Below are 18,114 nucleotides of genomic sequence, written 5' to 3' on the forward strand. Positions count from 1 at the left end.
ATGGTGCTAGATCAACTTGTTGGAGTCATCTCTGTTTTGTTTGTAAAATGAGTGGGATTTTCATTTGAATCATCATTCACGTAGACTCGCATATCATAGATTCATTAGAGAATTCCAATTGACCAAGTTTCTTGGTCAAGTCAATTGGATTTTTATTCTCATGATAAAAATAGAATAAAATAATGTAATAATAATAATAGAAAGTTACTATTGGTACCCTAACTTTACTTATTGCATCCCAATTTCTTAAATTATTAATCACCCCCAAATTAAAGATTAAAACACAAGAATGAAACATTACAAAAGTTTGGTTCAAATTATTACCTCGATGTTACAAAGCATTATAACAAGTTGTTTACAATTAGGATTAGTCTCATAAAAAATGGAGCAACTAACAGTTGGTGATTTGGTTAGTAGAGACATGCACTTGGCTTGATTCCAACCACGGATGAGGATACATTTCATTCTTTGCTGGGACGGATATGCTTATGTATGCGTATCATATTACGCCTAAGATGCTTAGGGGCTACTATGGAGCTACTACCGCCACGCTAATCTGGTAGAGTAGAGCGGAGGGTCGATGTAATTGAGCGGTATGGTGAAGACATCAATAGCTGAATCAGGTGCTCAGATCTGGCATGGGCCACAGATAAATCTAACAATTAGAAATTATAAAAAATAAAAAATAAAAAGTGTGGGAATTTCTATTGGCAGCCCAACTTTTATTTTATTTAAAAAGAAATATGATCTTGTGACTAAGCATTTCTTAATCCACCTTATTTTATAAAAAAATAGGAAAAATTACTTAAAGGGCTTTGCAAAGGTTTTTCTCTCTCTAAATAGTCCATAAGTTTTGGGCGTCATCTTAATATTCCATTTAGTAAAAATTCTTTCTTAATGGTCCCGGGATCTCTTATCATTGAGTTCACCACTTTTTAGTCGACATTTTTATTATCAAGCTCACCACCTTTTTTTTTTTTTTTTTATTGTTGAACTCTACAATAACTAAACATAACCTATAAGCATCGAGTTCATCAATAATTATGGTCAAACTCAAAATATTAATATTATCAAACTCAATGATATTTATTATATTATTGATGAACTCTATAATTTTTTAAGTCATGTTTCCTCACAAAAAATTAGTACATTCGGAAAATTCTAACCCATGTAGGAAAAAATTCATTGGCAAAAAAATTAGCTAAATAGTTGGCTCTTGAACATGACCCAGACAAATAATTATAAACTAAGACTCAAATAATCCATTGAGTCATTGTTATTTAAACATAAATATCTGACAAATAATTATAAACCGAGACTTAGACAATCAAACAAGTCACAATGACTTGAGTGACTCAACTCAGAATCATGGTTTTAAATCTCGATTTCACGTTTAGTCTCGTCCATGTCAGATACCGAGTCATCTTAAATGAGTTTTAAAACCGCACATTCATTTTTCTAATTTTTGAATGAGACGTCTCAAAAGTATCAAAAAACTCGTTCAAAATGACTCAGTATCTAGCATGGACGAGACTAGACACGAAACCAAGATTTAAAACCATACTTTGTGAATAAGGCTAGCATGACTAACTTAGTCAGATTTCAAATCTTACTAAGGGTATGTTTGATTGCATGGAAAATCACTTTCCATGGAATTTGAAATCCATGGAAAATTAGTTGTGGAAAATAGTAGGGTTGGAAAATCAAATTCCATTGTTTGATTTCACTTTGATAAAATCATGGAAAAATATGAAAAAAAAGAAGAGGAAAAGGAGGAAGAAGATGAGAGGAGGGGGAGAGGAAGAAGAAGATGATGAGGAAGAGGGAGGAGGGAGGATGTGGCGATGAAGGTGGCGGCGGCGACGACGGTGGTGGCGACGGCGATGACTGCGACGACAACGATAGCGACGACGGAGGTAAGTGAGGAGAACGTGATGGTAGTAGTGACGGAGGAGGTGAGGGATGGAGAAGAAGAAAAGAGAGAGAGAAGGTGGTCGGAGACGGAGCCGACGACGACGGCGATGGTGACGACGACGAGGTTAGTGTAATGGTGGTGGTGGTGGTGGTAGTAGTGGTGGTGGTAGGGAAGAATTGAGGATGGAAAATATAGGTGGATTTCATTTTCCCACCCATATGGGTGGGAAAGTGAAATCCATGATTTAGTAGACTTTTTGAATGGAGTGGAAAATGAATTTTCATTTCCATATGGAATCAAACATTTGAAAAATGTCATTTTCCATGGAAATTGATTTTCCACCCTATTTTTCATGTGCAATCAAACACACCTTAAGGGTCTTTGGATCCACATGGATTATTAAATTGTCAATCCAACACCATTAGATTTCATGAAAAAACTCATATTCAAAACAAAAATAAAAATAAAAAATCCTTTTTAACTTGATTGAAGGTGTTAAAAATGGATGATTAACAAATTCCTAATTTAAAACTAAAATTCAACGATGAAAATTAACTCTCTTTTTAAAAAACATAAATTCCAGAGTTCTTAGAATTTTATCATCCATTACTCTTTCCCATTAGATCATATTGTAGGATGCCACAAATTGATTCAGCTACGATCTACTCTAAGGTATTTTAAATAACAAATTAATATTATTAATTTGAATATTATGCTGTAGATCTCCACTTCAAGGTTTGGTAGGTAACAAACTTCATAAAAGTAAGATTCCTTTGGAGTTGTGAGAACTTGAAGGGCATTTTTGTAATAAAAATGCAAGAGTTGGGTCAGCCGAGTAAATCTCTCTAAAATGTACACGAGCACACAAAACGATGAAGATAACGAAGCAAAGACGTCCTTTCCCCGAAATAGTCTTCCGCAGAACCGCTTCGTTCCCATTTAATCCTCACCTATAAAAAAAAACACAAAATCAAATAATTAAACAAATAAATAAAAAGGAACAAAAGAGGTAGAATTCCAGGCTCTTCTTCTTCTTCTTCAAACCCTTTCGGCGCCCTCGCTAATACCCTCACTGGTTCTTCTTCTAAGACTCCACTGGTGCGTCTCTTTTATGATTCTAGGTCAAGGTCGACCCCCCAATGTTTCTTTGTTACAATCTGAAACATCTTCTTGTTGTATTTCTCCTTGAATTGTACACCAATTTCTTTTAATTTTTTAAAAATATATATATATTTTGGGAATTTGGGCTTGTGTTTTGTTGGTAACTTTGAATTTGTGTTGAATCTTCATTTGATTCAGTCTCACTATGGGTTTCATTCAATCTCCAATATTGCTTAAGCTTCTAATTATGATCTTTATCTTTGAGTAGTAAGAAAAACGGATCAATTTTTTTTTTAATTACTAATTTGACGGTTCAGCTTAAAATTGTATCTGGTTATGACAATTATGTTGAGGCTTACAATTAAATTCTTTGAAACCCATAGTCATACAAGCATAGTAACCAAGTTTGGATTCGGCAATTATTTGTCGGGGGTTCAATTTAGATAATTCCAATAAATTCGAGAAAGTTTAGTAAAAATTTTGGGAAAATTTCAGAGTTTATACTAATGTTTTTGTTTTTTTGTTTTTTTGCATTTCTTTCCGAAATCCATCATTTTTAACCTCCCTAAAAGCCCTATCTTGTTCTTGAGATTTGAAAATTTTTAAGATAAAATTCAAGGTTGAAGGGTGAAAATGTTACCTATCAGGCAATTAATAGATAAAACATCTATTAATTCGTCAATTTGCTGATTTAATCAGCTGATCACTTGCTCTGCAAATTTTACAAATTTTTTTGAAAAAATTTGGAGAAAAAAATTTGTAAAATTTTGGGACTATGCATTGTACATAGGTTTCTCTCACAATCCTGGAGTTGTTTGACCTTCATTTTTATCATGTCCAGCTAATGTAATCTGCCAAAAAAAAAAAAATGTTTTGATTAGTAAGGATTTGTGATCTTTCTTGTATTTTTAAACAGGAAAAGGTGAATGAGCTTCCCGTGACAACACATACAGGTCGAGATGCCCCTCCTTTGTTCCCTGCAACTGATGGGCAGTTGTCTACACTACCTGGGTTCGAGTATGATCAACACCAATACCAGCGTCCCGATGCTCAGGTTTGATATTATTTTTCTTTTAATAATTTTGTACCGAGTCTTGTAGAGCTACTCTGATCATATTCTCCACCTCTCAGAGTTCAGAATTCTTCCGGGACATCAACCCTGCTGGTCAGGGCGGTCTTGCAGTTGCTTGGGATGAGATCCAACGTCCTCAAGTTCCTCCTCATGCTCATCCAAGAGAAAGCCATCCCCATTTCGCCGAGTTCGAACAAATTTATGATAGTGGAGTTAGTTCTCAGCTTCAACCCACTTGGAATGGTTAGTCTGAGAAGACGCTAGTCCTTTCAAAGTAACGTTTGAAGTTCTTATTATTTGTGTTGCTCAAGTGCCAAATTCTCTAATAAAAATCAATTTACATGAAACCCAAAAACAACTCATGTAATTTTCTTTTTATTTTTTGAGCAATGCATAAACACAATTCACCTAAGCAATGTAGTAAAACAGCGCGGGCATTTAAGAGTTTTTGCCGTGTTGGACACGTATTGTCTTGTGGGGGCCTTTGTGACAGTGCCACACATTATTCTAGTGTTTTTCTTCAAAAATGGATTTTTAAAAAAGTGTTGGTGTGTCTCATCCTCCATATACTAATTACTATGTTGTTAAGAACTGATGTAGTTTTGTAATATTATAAATACTTGTTGAGTAATTTGAAGCTCTATGGTATATGGAACTAGAGAAAACTTCTGAGTGAAACATAGCTAAAACAGTATATTATAAACATGTAAATGGATGTGTTGTGTATTTTGGGTTTCTGGTAGTGTTACCTAGATGCATGGAATGGGTGTCAACAGGTGTTTGGTGTGCTAACGAATGAAAAATCAAATACAATGATACGGCTGGACAAACTATAGAAAAGCCGAGAAATAAAATTGGATGGATATGATCCAAAAACTCTTTTAGAAATTATGCTTATATTGCTGAAACTATTTTAGAGATGGTATGATGAAAAAGACAAAAAGAATAAGATATGCGAATTGTTTGGTGTGTTGGATATAAAGCACGTATTAGTGAACCAAAACTATAGGGAAATCTTAGAGAGCTGGTTGCATAACCTACTACACGAAAAACTATTCATAACAGCACCTAACTTAACATTTTCGTAATCATGCTCATGCAAATAATATAAGGCCCCAAGCATTTTTATTTATAAGTTGTGTTTCTTTACACGATACTCTATATATATTTTTCCTAAAAGGGCACTTCATTTTATTGTATTGAGACAAGACACACTTTGATGACATCATATGTTTTTTTATTCATACATGCCCGCAAGTGTGGTGCCATGTTGAGGAGTGTTCAAGTGCCACCAAGTGTTGGTACAACAAAATTCTAAAAGTAGAAGTACCCAGGTAACACTAGTTTCTTGACGGGACCGTGTTAGACATGTCATATTAGTGTTTGGCGTCAATCCATATACGACTCACACGATGTAGGGTTTATTGGGTGTTAAAGTGTATTACACCCCCTTGTTTTAGTTTTTCATACCAAGTGAAAACCCTTTTAATTCCTCATTTTGACATAGGATTGTTTCATGTAGCTAGAAAAGGCCGTCTTGGTGTGGTGATAGCTATTTACTAGTAAGAAGCATTTAGGCTCCATGACCTCACTAAACAAGGTGAAGATGTTAACAATGATGCTCTCTAAATTGATGGAATATTGAAGCTTTGAAATTTCCTATTTATAGTAGTTTAAAAAAAGTTAACCTATTACTTGGTATGATCACATTTTGGAAAACAAAAAAAGAAAAAAAGGTTTGTGAAGCCTTCGATGTTAGAAGCCGAACTTTTTGATTTACACCAAAATTTTCTGCCTTGCAGGACCCCCACAGAGAGTGTTAACGAGTTTTTTGCACTCTTTCGTGGAAAGTAGCCGTGTTGGTATTCCTTTCTCCCCTACATTGCTTCCAGTTTTGGGATTGTCTGAAGGTGACAAACAATGTATACGTGATCGTAGCAGCATAATGGCCCGACATTTCTTTGCAGATAAGAGTGAAGATTTTATCAATGCACAGGTTTGGCATAGTTCTCTTGGTTGTTATTATGAGAGGATAGTTCCCAGGCCCCCTGTTTGTTAGTTGGATTGGTCTAGGTCCAGATATAAATCCATTTATAAAATTGGTCCAATTCTAATCCTTCTTCGAAAAAGCTGATCTGGACAAACTCATATTGGAGGGTTTAGTACACCTCAAAATTGACCTGATCATACCAATGCCAGAAACCCATTTAATAGTTTTACAATGTCTTACATGTAGATTAGGAAGGTGTGTTTTGTCACTTTCTTCTTTCTTAAACACTTGCTCCCCTCATGGGGAGGTCACTCGTTCTGTACATTCTACACAAGGATTCATATTTCCCTTTTGCCCCTGCTCTAGCTTTCTAGCCTTAATTGTGTTACCTACCAACGAAAAAGGAAATTTGAAAAAGGGGGGAAAAGAAGGAAAATAATCCTGTTTACCAAGAGATAATGTTAGTTTGGAAAGGTAAATAATGTTGTAGCCTTGGTGGATTTAGAAGTGTTAAAAGTAGGAAATCAACATGGTTTTCTACTGCCATCTATCTCTGGAATCCGGAGTGTTTGTCTTTCCTTGTATATAGAATTGAGTAAAATAAGCATTACTCTTTATCTTGTGTAAACAGATTTTAATTGGACCCAACTAAGACACGTTTCATACCTGACCAATTGTTAAAAGAGAGGGGTATGGATCCCCTTAATTCAGACTTCAGACCTGGGTATGGTGGTTTTAGACTTGGGAAAATTTGCCTCTCCTTGGAGACAGAATCAAGTAAAATAAGCATTAGTCTTTCTTTTGTGTAAGCAGATTTTAGTTGGACCCAAGAAAGATATGTTTCAGACCTGACATCGTTAAAGAGACAGGTCTGGATTCCCTTCAGACCTGGTTTGGTGATTTAGATTCAAATTGTCTCAAGCCCAACTATTAATTACTGGTTCTGGTTCCCTTTTTTTTTCCAATAATTTATCAATGGTCTGTTCTGGTTCTACCTGCACACTGGCCAGACCCCAGATTATATTCAACCACCAAATTTGCTGGTTGAATCTGAACAACCAAAATCAAGTCGTTTTCCATGCCACAAGGAAACTACAGCCCCTTTGGGGAGTTTGCAGTATACGTTTGTTTTTGTTCTCTTTTATACATTTACACATTGGATTTTATCAACATTGGTTCTTTTCTCAGGTGAATGCACTGTTACATTCTTTAGATATCGATAGTGATCTTCGGGCTAAGGGGCCTCTACCTGGGAGATCTCGAGAGTTGGAAGAATATTGGAATGAGTCTCAAGGTGCCCTAAGAGCTAGGGCTCCTCATGCTGCAGATGGATGGGTTGCTGAATATAACCAACACACAGCATCGCTTGGTAACCCCGAAGCCTGGGCCCACTCATTTGAACAACAACATGGCACTAATGGTTGGGCCTCTGAATTTGAACAGGTTGGGAACATTATAACGAGTCCGAATTGTTTACTGTAGCGAGTCTTTTACTCTGGACAAATATGAGTTTATAACAATAGTGCCTATCTGAAAATTATTTGTCATACTTACGAATTATTTAGATCTCATAGTTAAAACTTGCTCTCCACATTAACTTGAATCTCTGTAATTTCTACTTACCTCAAATCATAATGCATTGACCTTATGGTTTTTTAATTATTTACAGGAACAATCTCAGATGACGTCTATGGGTCAAATGAGAGGTGCAAATTTCTCAAATGTAGCTGCAATGGAGCAGACTCGTATGCTTGCACATACATTAGCTCAAAATAATGACCCAAAATTTCAGGTTTATATATGCTATCAGTTCTCTCCATTTAAAATTTTCAGATATTGCACTTGTCTTTATTGAATTCCATCCAAGTTCTCTGTTATGTCGACTGTGGAGAATATACATACCAACATAAATTAGAATTTTAAAGACAGGCTGTCCCACTTGTGTGAAGGGGCGGATTTACAGTGGGGACACTTGCCCCTACAAGAATTTTCAAAGTCTATAGAGTAATGAGCTATTGCGACAGATATTAGCGGCGGATAAAAAAATCCTCCACTATTGCCCCCACAAAAAAATTTCTACTCGTTATCCATGGGCAAAATCCTGGCTCCTCCCCTGCTTGTGTGCATAGGATCCATTATTGGCCGGACACTCCACTCTGCAGGAGTCTTCCTGTACCGTCCACCCACTAGGGCAATGTGAAACATGAACACATCTGAGATTCTTCTGGAGTGTCTTTGTCAGCATCTCCAAGAGAAGAACCATCTTGGACAGAATAGCTGTCGTCTGATTACAAATAATTTGCTCAAATAAGTCTCTATTTGTTCTTTTTTCCTCACAGAATTCAAAGTTTCTTCAATTTGTGTCAAAGATGAGCCGTGGAGAACTTATTATTGATGATAATCAAGTTAAGTCAGCTGAGATATCTGCCCCAGGTAATTGGGCTGAGGAATATCAACAACAACATAATGTTCCTAATTCGTGGGCTAACCAGTTTGAGGTACGTAGATGGTACTTCTTTCTTAGAATACTCGAAGTTAGTTTTTTTTTTTTTTTTTGCTGGTGTCGGTCTAACCATTTATTGGTTGAGAGTTTTTTATTTTTTTTTCCCTTCTTTTGAGTTGAAAATGAGTTTTCTTGACTCAACTCACTGGATAATGAAAGTATTTGATATGCCTCCCTCCTTTTAAAATTTTTTTGTGCCTTCCTAATCTATCAAATCCATTGAATGAGTCCTCCTCGTACGCCCAGAAGTTTGGTAGCTACTTTACTCACTGACCTTTTGTATGACACATGGAATACACTTCCAGGCCCATTGACCCTTGGATCATTTTTCCACTCCTAGTCCTAGGTAGATTTGGAATCCAAAAAAGGGAAAAAGGAATAAGGAAAGCATGAAGACCTCCAAACTAAAAATATAACTTAATATGTGATTTCTATTAGTAAGTTTGAGCTATTAGTTTAGTTAGTTCTATGTATAAAATCCTAACAGAAATGTTTGCATCCATGGTCACAATGTAGGAGTAGGGGTTTAACACACAAGAAAATTTCAGAAAAAATGAGAGAATTGAAAAGGATGATTAAATATAGAAAGAAAATATTAAAAAAAGGTGTGTGTGTGTTTGATACATTAGACATTTGTTCAAAGCCACCAATATATTTTTTAGCTAAAAATACACTATTGAACATCTATGCATGATAACATGTTTTCACACATAATTATATATCGTATGATGTTAAAAAGAAGTTTATCTTTCAAGCAAAATGACATACTATTATAAAGAAAAAAACTAAAAATCATTACATCAAGACACTATCATCAAATCCTATAGTAAACTCTATTTATGAATCACCAAATCCTACATTGCATATCAAATCCCACATTAAATAATATTCATGATCCAAATCACAACAACTATAATGCCATAAAATTAAGTCGATAGAAATTATGTTGTATTTAAAAAAAATGTGTTGAAAACATAAAAATGTGTTTTAAACATTAAAACGGGTTGTTTTTTTTTTTTCAAAAAATAACTCATTCTTCACTCTCTTTAATCACTAGAAGTATTTTAAATGTGACTTTTTCAACAAAAAAAAAAAAAAAGCATTTTTGTACCATGCTTGCTGCTAGTATTAAAGTGGATATCCCCTGCAATGATTGTCCTTGAACAAGGAACTTTCCTTGAGGGCAAGCAATTCCCAAATGGATTTCTAATAGCAAATAATTGCATGGACTCAAGATTGAGGCCATGCATTCCCAGGTTTATAGGAGAACTTTATAAGGTTTTGATTGTTCTCATGTTCAGAAGATTTGTATTCATATCACAAGTCGATCATATAGTTCATCAACACGTAAGAAAAATTGAATAGGATTTAAATTGCAGAAGCAAATAGGAGAAATAGATTAACACCGTATACATTGAAATACTTGATTTACAAAAGGATGAGTTCGAATACAAAGGTTAATTGTGGTGACTTTGAAAAATGTCATACAAATGTAATAAATCTAATGGAGATTGGAGAGTTTCCTAAATATATGGGCGATGGTTGTAAATAATTTATATATACAAAACTTTGAAAAAAAATTAGTGTCTTAATTGAATTATTCCCAAATCATTCTTATATCTCATTTTCTCATTCTCTGTTTTTAGCCGAAATTTTAAATGAACTGTTCTTGTGACGAATTTTTTCTGAACAATGAATCGTTAACTATGGGTGGGCCTAGGGCGTCTCACTTACAAGATGCAGTTGACGCCCTTGTTTTCCTCGATCCTCATTATCATATTTTTTAGAGGGCGTCTTTGTTCTTTCGGGTGTTGCCAGGCCTGGCTATGAATTTGCACGAGAGGAAGGTGTTTGTGGTCGGTTTCATTTCGTTCCGGATTTCCTATCTAGGAATTCTTCTTGGGGCACCTTATAGGCATTAGGCAGGTGCTTAAGCATTTGCAATTCCGTCATTGAAAGGGTGGTGAAATTTGGGTTTATGGAAAGCTAGGTAACTTTCTAAAGGAGGGAAATTACTCTGTTAGTCGCAACCTATTTCTTTCATGTGTTTTCTTTGCCTAGGAGTGTGAAGTTACGATAGAACTAGCTGATTCGGGATTTGTTAATTGCAAGGTTGGTAATCATAGATCCTGCTCAGTAAAATTAAATCCATCTTCTAATTGAATAAGATAGGGGGATTAGGATTTATGAATATTAGGGTAGCAAATTCAGCTTTGCTGAGGAAATATGTTTTTCAAATATGCCTCATATCCAGGGAGGAAGGTCAAGAAATTTTTTTGAAGGTCCTATGATCCTTTTTTATTGAAATGGAAATGTGAATATGGAGTTCAATATTTCAGTGGATTTATTTTTCGCTGATTCTCCCTTTTAGTCACTAATTTCTGCTACCTGACCTCATGGCCTTTTAGCTTTCTCATGGTGCTGATAGATGGGCGAATGAGTTCGCCACTCAAAGTGAGCAACATGGATTGGTCGATGATCAGTGGGTCAATGAGTTCTCCAAGTTGCATGTTCAGGACTGGGTGGAAGAATTCGGGCAACAGGTCGGTGAGGGAGCATTGGGGGACAGTTCAGCTGATAACTGGGCTAGTGTGTACAATGAGTAAGTTTTGCCACCCTCATGAGATAGTCATTGAAGTGTATCTAGGGTGAACCACTATAGTTCCTATACGGATATTTTCATACTGATTTCATGATTAGGCATATTCCATTTAGTGATGTGCCTTCTGGTAATGCTCAATTTGGATTTCTTTAATTCAATGTTTAGATGATTGCAAAACCTCTTGAAAGGTATCTCTCCTTGATTGATTTTATGGATAGTCTTGGGCTTATGGTATTTCATGGTTCATCCTTTGACAAATAAAAGCGGGATTTAAATGCATAGTCTTTTTGCTTTCATGTTGATTTTGTGTTCCTTATGCTGTGTCTCCTTTATTTTGCTAATATTGTGAAAAATCCAGTTTACTACTAATCTCCTTGGAGGATTATATACATTTCAGATCTGATTTCTGTTCTTTTTCTCGGCTCAGTGGTTTAATCTTTTATTGGTTAGTTATGAAGCATTTCGAATTGGAAGCTGCACTATGTCACAACTGTTAGGTGGTGGACTGGCGGATTCTATTCCTTCAGTCCTCAAACATGTTTCTGTTAGTGGAAACATAGATCTAAGGAAAGATATTTGAGTTGGGTCAATTCTTGTTTTCTCCCCTTTTTTGATCTACTTATTTCAAGAAAATGGTAGTCTCTCTAGTTACATAACAGAAGAAGTTATTCACTCTTTTTTTTACTTCGTTCCTGATCATTTTATTTCCATTTTTCTTTTTAATGATGTTTTCCTGTTTTTCCCTTGATTCATTAATTTTACATGGTAGGACAAGGTTTTTGACCGCGCCAGAATTGTTACAAGGCCCCTCTTATGACCTTTATATTTTTTTCCTTTATTTTCACGAGTATTTTATTTGACATCAATAAATAGGTACTTAAATGAGCAAGCGGCTGCCAAGCAACGATCTGAGACTTCAAGGGGGGTCTATGTCTTCTCTGATATGAACCCTTACGTCGGTCATCCTAATCCATTGAAAGAAGGACAGGAACTGTTTCGTAAAGGGCTTTTGAGTGAAGCTGTCCTTGCTTTAGAAGCTGAAGTTCTAAAGAACCCTGACAATGCTGAAGGTTGGAGGCTACTTGGAATAACACATGCTGAAAACGATGATGATCAGCAGGTATATTTTCGAATTTCAGAATTTTGTTTTTGGAAGTTCTTTCATATTCTACATTGTTATGCAACCTAGTTGGGGATCCCACTATAACTACCTGGCCCCAGGATATTTCTTTATCATTCCATTTCTTTCACATTGATTCATGCCATTTTCATTTAGAATTTAGGTTATGCAATTGCATTAAATGCTCTTTGATACTATTTAATTTCAGGTCAAGATCTCCTGTGGAGAGTAAAATTTAGGACGGTAGTTGTGAGAAAACAAATTAAAGTTAAAATTGAACTCTCTGAGAACCTATCTCCCTTCCTCCCTCCCTGCCTTCTTTCTTCCCTCTCAAAGTTAACTTATTATGCTATCAATAAGGAAAAAGTAAGTGGCAGAAAAGAAACAATCATTAAAATGCACTAATGACTGAAGAAAATTACTTGAGAAATAGATTTGAGGGGTTGTTTGGTCCCTAGTTGCACGAAGCGAGAGCAGCTGACAGACAGGAAAAGTGGCATTTTCAAACCATTTAATTGGATAATTTGAGGAAGCATGTGAGGGAGCAACACCTAGGGTAGAAGGCTCATATAACTAAGGTTTGGTAATTGTGAAGACCGACAATACCACTTACTAGGAGGAACATGCAGGCTGAAGCTTCATAAAGAGTGAGAGCAAGGCCAAAACAAGGCTGATTGAGGTAATAAGAAAAGATTAATGCCACGTAGCTTAACGAAAAGATGTAGCTTTAGATAGCATTTGATGGAGGAACAATATTTCTATTTCAAATCTCATATAGTTGTGAGCTGTGATAAGGCTTATGATGATGATATGTATCTCAACTAAAAAATATAGGGAATAACCGATTTTTGGGAGGGGGGAGGGGGTCTCTTTTCTTATTATGTGAATGCCAATTTGTGCATAAATCTTCTTATCTCTTTCTCACAGTACATCTTCAGGGGGGGAAAGTTACAAACATATTGAATTTTATCTTTGCATATTTATATGAACAAAGATAAAATAGTTACTCTTGGCTTTGTGCTCAAGCTTTAAAAATTGAGTTTTCCATAAATTTGACAGGCATGCATCTTATGCCGACTTAGTTTAGTTAGATGTTACCACTTAACACGCATGGGTTGATGATGTTTTGGTTGTCCTTTTTTTCCCCCTTGAATTGAGTATTATGTGACTGAAACAATCTGTACTGACTAAAGTAAAAGAAAATTTGTACAGGATGATACTAAGATCAGCTATGCTTTATGGAACTGAGTTTTAGGCTATTACTTATCAAAAAAAAAAAAAAGTTTTAGGCTATTACCACCCGAGCCGTGGAGTAATGGCTCAACAACCTAGGTGTGCTCCCCAGTCATGAGATCAAGTCTCCCCACTTGGTGGTAGGGCGTGTCCATAGGGTTTAATCCGACTTCCAAAGGGGGTGGGGACAACCCTGTTGCATTTTATAAAAAAAAAAGGCTGTCAAGAAATGTGATGTTCGACCATTTGAGTGTGTTCAGTAGAATCTCTTAAACAGATACTGAGTCCTACTGGAACTTGTAACTTCTAAATTAACATCTGGACAATACATCATTTTTCTATGTTGACTTGGTTTTTGTCTATTAATTAGAACGTGTTTTATGTGTTACTCTTTAGCCTTCTTGTACTAAAAAGAATTGTGCTTTTTTGCAGGCTATTGCAGCCATGATGCGTGCGCAGGAGGTTGATCCAACAAACCTGGAAGTTCTTCTTGCTCTTGGCGTGAGTCATACTAATGGTTAGTGAATAATTCTTCGTGTATCTGTGAAGTGTAAATGTACAATGTATGATTTGAATCCTACAATTCAAATCAAATCTTAATGTGACTGTTTAGGTAAAAAAACATATGTTTTCTTTGCGTGCCTTGTGATTCGAATACAATTCACAATTTGAATCTTACAATTATACTAAATCCTGCTATGTGAGAATGAGAGACCACAAGGCACATTTTAGGTAAAAATTAGGGCACCTACATCTGTATTTTATTTTCTTTGTAAGCCTTGAGAGAAAAGTAATGGGTGTTTTTACAAGTTACCTAACACCACATACGAACGATGAGAAATGCATAAACAATGCACCTGAGGACAAGGAAAACCCTAATTGTTTGTTTTTCTTCCTTGTATGTTTTAATTATGATACATGATTTTGATTTTTTGCAAAAGATCTTTTGAGATTGCCATGTAGATAATAGTGACTATTTGCAAGTGTTTGTACAATTCTTATATAATTTCATATTTTTTCCAACCCGTAAAGAAAATTATTTGATTTGTTTCCCGATTCTAATCAAATCCTACTTGTTATGACTTACAATCTGATTTGATTATGACAAGAATGGAAAAAACCTCTAAACTATATTTCATTAATCATGATCAAACTTATTCGGTGGGCTTTTGTGACTTTAGGGGAATCATCTTTTTTAGCTTTCTTGGATAAAACTTCGTTACACATGTCTGAGTTTGTAAATAGTGGGGAAGACTAATTTTTACGGTGTCAAATATTAACATTGGCAATTGAAACATTACTTTCTATTCACAAAATTGCAGAGTTGGAGCAAGCAGCAGCATTGAAATATCTATATAGATGGCTTCAACATCACCCAAAGTATGGGTCCCTTACCTCTCCAGAGCAGTCTGATTCTCTGTATAATGCTGATGTACGACTCCATTTCAGACCACTATTTCATTTATAGCCTTCAGTTCACTTGTTATTTTTGGCTTACTCAGGTTCTTCTAGTGAATTTGAAATAAATTATTCCTGCCTAGATTTGAAGTAGATCAATGCATAGCTGACTATTGTTGCTGAAAAAGCAAATCGAGATTCTTTTCTACTGTGTTTGGGGTAAAATGCTAAAAAAATTAGTTCTTTTTGGTTTGTAGGTTGCTAGGTTATTCAATGAAGCTGCTCAGGTGTCACCAGATGATGCCGATGTCCACATAGTACTCGGTGTCCTCTACAACTTATCGAGAGAGTATGACAAAGCTATAGCATCCTTTCAGACTGCATTGAAACTCAAGCCGCGTGATTACTCTCTTTGGAATAAACTTGGTGCAACACAAGCTAACAGTGTTCAGAGCACAGAGGCTATATCAGCTTATCAACGGGTAGTTATCCCAATTCCCGTACCATTATTGTATCAACTATATTACTTGGGGTTAGACCTCATTAGCATGTGTGAACAACCCCAAAGCAAGTCAGGCTTGTCAGGATTTTTACTTAGAAACAAACTTGTTTGTAGTACTTGTTATTGCCCAGTTGCCTAATTATTGATGATTGATGATACTTTTACTTGACCCTAGGCCTTGAGGCTAAAGTGCTAAGGTTTCTTCATAGGAGGCAATCCAATGACAGTGGCTGCTAGTTATCTATTGGAATAATATATTACTTGATTGAAGATCAGCTACTATGAGACAGAGAATGCCAAGAACCTCACCAAAGTAAATTCCACCATTTTGGTAGGGGTTGTGAAAGTGTCCATACTAATCCTATTTTCCTGGACTGACTTCTTTACCTAAACTTATCCAGCTTGGTGCTGCACTAGTCTAACTTTGTATGGGAAACCTTGCCTACTTCTCATTTATTGGTCTATCTGAGTTATGATGTGGTGCCTTGTTTCTAAATAACATAGCATGACTCAGAAATAACAAGTTGGGATCCACGTTAAGTGATTTGACCTTTTTTATTTTTTTGTAAAGTAACTTTTTTTGTTAGTATCATACTACTCTTCTTTATCTCCCTTGAAATTCCTTCTTATTATGTTCCTTCCATACTGCAAAGGGAAACAATCTCCAAATAATCCTACCACTAGAGGAGAAGTTCTATTTGTACCAACTTTTGAAATGGCCCGACACTATGGCAATGCCCAACAAACTTGAAAAGTTCTTGAAGAAGAAAGATCAGACCGATCTTGCTTTTCACATGGGACCCACACCTTGCAGAAGGCAAAGTATTAATTTTTGTTGTCACTGACATGTTTCAGTTATCTATGGATGGGACCCACATTGCTAAGCTCACACAACTTAAATATATAAGCAATGATATCTCAGCAATAAATATATTCAGTTTGACACTAGTAATCTTGCATGTTATATGTTATTGAGGCCTACTACTACTATCATGTATCATTTTTTACTGTTGGATCAATCTCACATCTTCTAACGTCTTTGTATTCCTTGTTTTATTGGTGGTTCCCAGGCACTAGATTTGAAGCCCAATTATGTTAGAGCATGGGCTAATATGGGCATTAGTTTCGCGAACCAGGTTTGTTCCTCTGTTCAGTTTTCAGTTAATATTGTTGGCACTAGATAAAGAACTAATATTTAGGGTCTGCTTTATTTATTTATTTTTAAAGGGAGAGCTGCTATTGGCACCCCAATTAAAGACAAAGAAAACAAGTGATAACTGAGAATAAGTAAAAGTTGGAGTGTTAATTGAAAAGCTCTCTTTTTTTCATTTTCATTTTCATTTTCTTTTTTTCTTTTTTTGAGCTAGATTTCAATTTTTTGGGTTTAGGATTTTGTAGGAGCCTAATCATAATTGTAAGCAACAAGTGAAATTGTTTGAACAACATTATAATTTAAGCCAAACCTTTGTAATGTTTGAGGAGTGTGGTTTAATCTTTAATTGGGGAAAAATTATGGCAAGAGTTCCATTTGTCGTAGCACTCTAAAGCTGTTGGAGAGATTGATGTATGAACCCTTCATTGTTTTCAGGGTTTGTATGAGGAGTCTATTCGCTACTATGTGCGAGCACTTGCTATGAATCCCAAGGCAGATAATGCATGGCAATATTTGAGAATTTCTCTAAGGTATGCATATGTGACTGAAAGTTGTTTTTATATTTCACTGTGATTCAGGAACTCCCCTAGATGAACAATTCATCTTTCATATATCTCTCCAGCTGTGCTTCTCGAAATGACATGCTGGATGCTTGTGATTCGCGGAATCTCGATTTTCTACAGAAAGAATTTCCTCTCTGATGATATTATATGCTTGGGGTTATTACACGACAAGTTCCAAATAGTGATTAGTGTTATGCAGCATTTGAATTTTGGTGCGCCATATCACTGACTTGTTGCAACCTTCCAGAGATTCCAATACGTAAATTCATTTTTTTTGTAATTTTTTTTTTGGATTTGATATACTAGGCAAAATAAAACAAATTAGTGTTGATGTCCTTCCAAAAAAACAGAAGTGTTGGTGTATTAATTCCTGAATCCCAAAAAAAAAAAAAAGAAGGCCCACTGGTTGTGAGAAATAATGATTTCGGAAAGAGAAACGCATGCACGGATGCATACATCCAAAAGACCAAAACCTTGTATTTGCATCAAATTAAAGCGTCATGTGTTCTTGGTTCAAATTAAAAGTTGAATGGGGGAGCCTACGATTTATTGCAAGAATAATAATCTATGGCTTGTGTCAAATAATATTTGGGCTGTCAGAAAGATGATGGATCCACAATATTATATCATTAAAATGCGTGTATATATATTTTCCTAGGATTTACATTTACACTATCAGTTGGTGGTGTGAGTTCTACATGTCATGGTGCTACAAATACTGGGCCTTGTAAAGTCGATAACTCACGGGTCAAACTGTCAACTGGGACGGATCAAATAACTTTATAAGAGAAAATTTAAAAAAAAAATTAGTTCTCTACAGAAATATTTTATTATAGACATAACTCGCTATGGTTTTGACCCATTTTTTATTCAATTTGACCGATCTTATGAGTTGACTTGATGATTTGTGTGGAATTGGTGAGTTGCTTGTTCTATTGAAATTTGAGGTTATATCAAAATCC

The 18,114-nt window shown here is 35.6% G+C and overlaps 1 protein-coding gene across 1 annotated transcript; it reads left to right on the forward strand.

Annotated features, from left to right (window-relative positions):
• The first annotated feature begins 1,883 nt into the window (after positions 1-1,883).
• Positions 1,884-17,428, forward strand: PEX5 (peroxin 5). The gene is made up of 17 exons (XM_086432491.1): positions 1,884-1,916; positions 2,637-2,650; positions 2,914-3,013; positions 3,933-4,070; positions 4,148-4,331; positions 5,891-6,084; positions 7,267-7,521; positions 7,748-7,870; positions 8,418-8,576; positions 10,990-11,183; positions 12,057-12,303; positions 13,969-14,053; positions 14,859-14,968; positions 15,192-15,416; positions 16,507-16,572; positions 17,025-17,119; positions 17,212-17,428. Exons 1-17 carry the CDS (start codon positions 1,884-1,886, stop codon positions 17,288-17,290), a joined length of 2,301 nt encoding a protein of 766 aa, XP_086288617.1. The 3' UTR covers positions 17,291-17,428.
• Positions 17,429-18,114: the final 686 nt, after the last annotated feature.

Source organism: Akebia trifoliata, chromosome 1 (assembly GCF_017979445.1).
Source record: "Akebia trifoliata isolate Shusen 1 chromosome 1, ASM1797944v1, whole genome shotgun sequence".
Lineage (NCBI taxonomy): Eukaryota > Viridiplantae > Streptophyta > Magnoliopsida > Ranunculales > Lardizabalaceae > Akebia > Akebia trifoliata.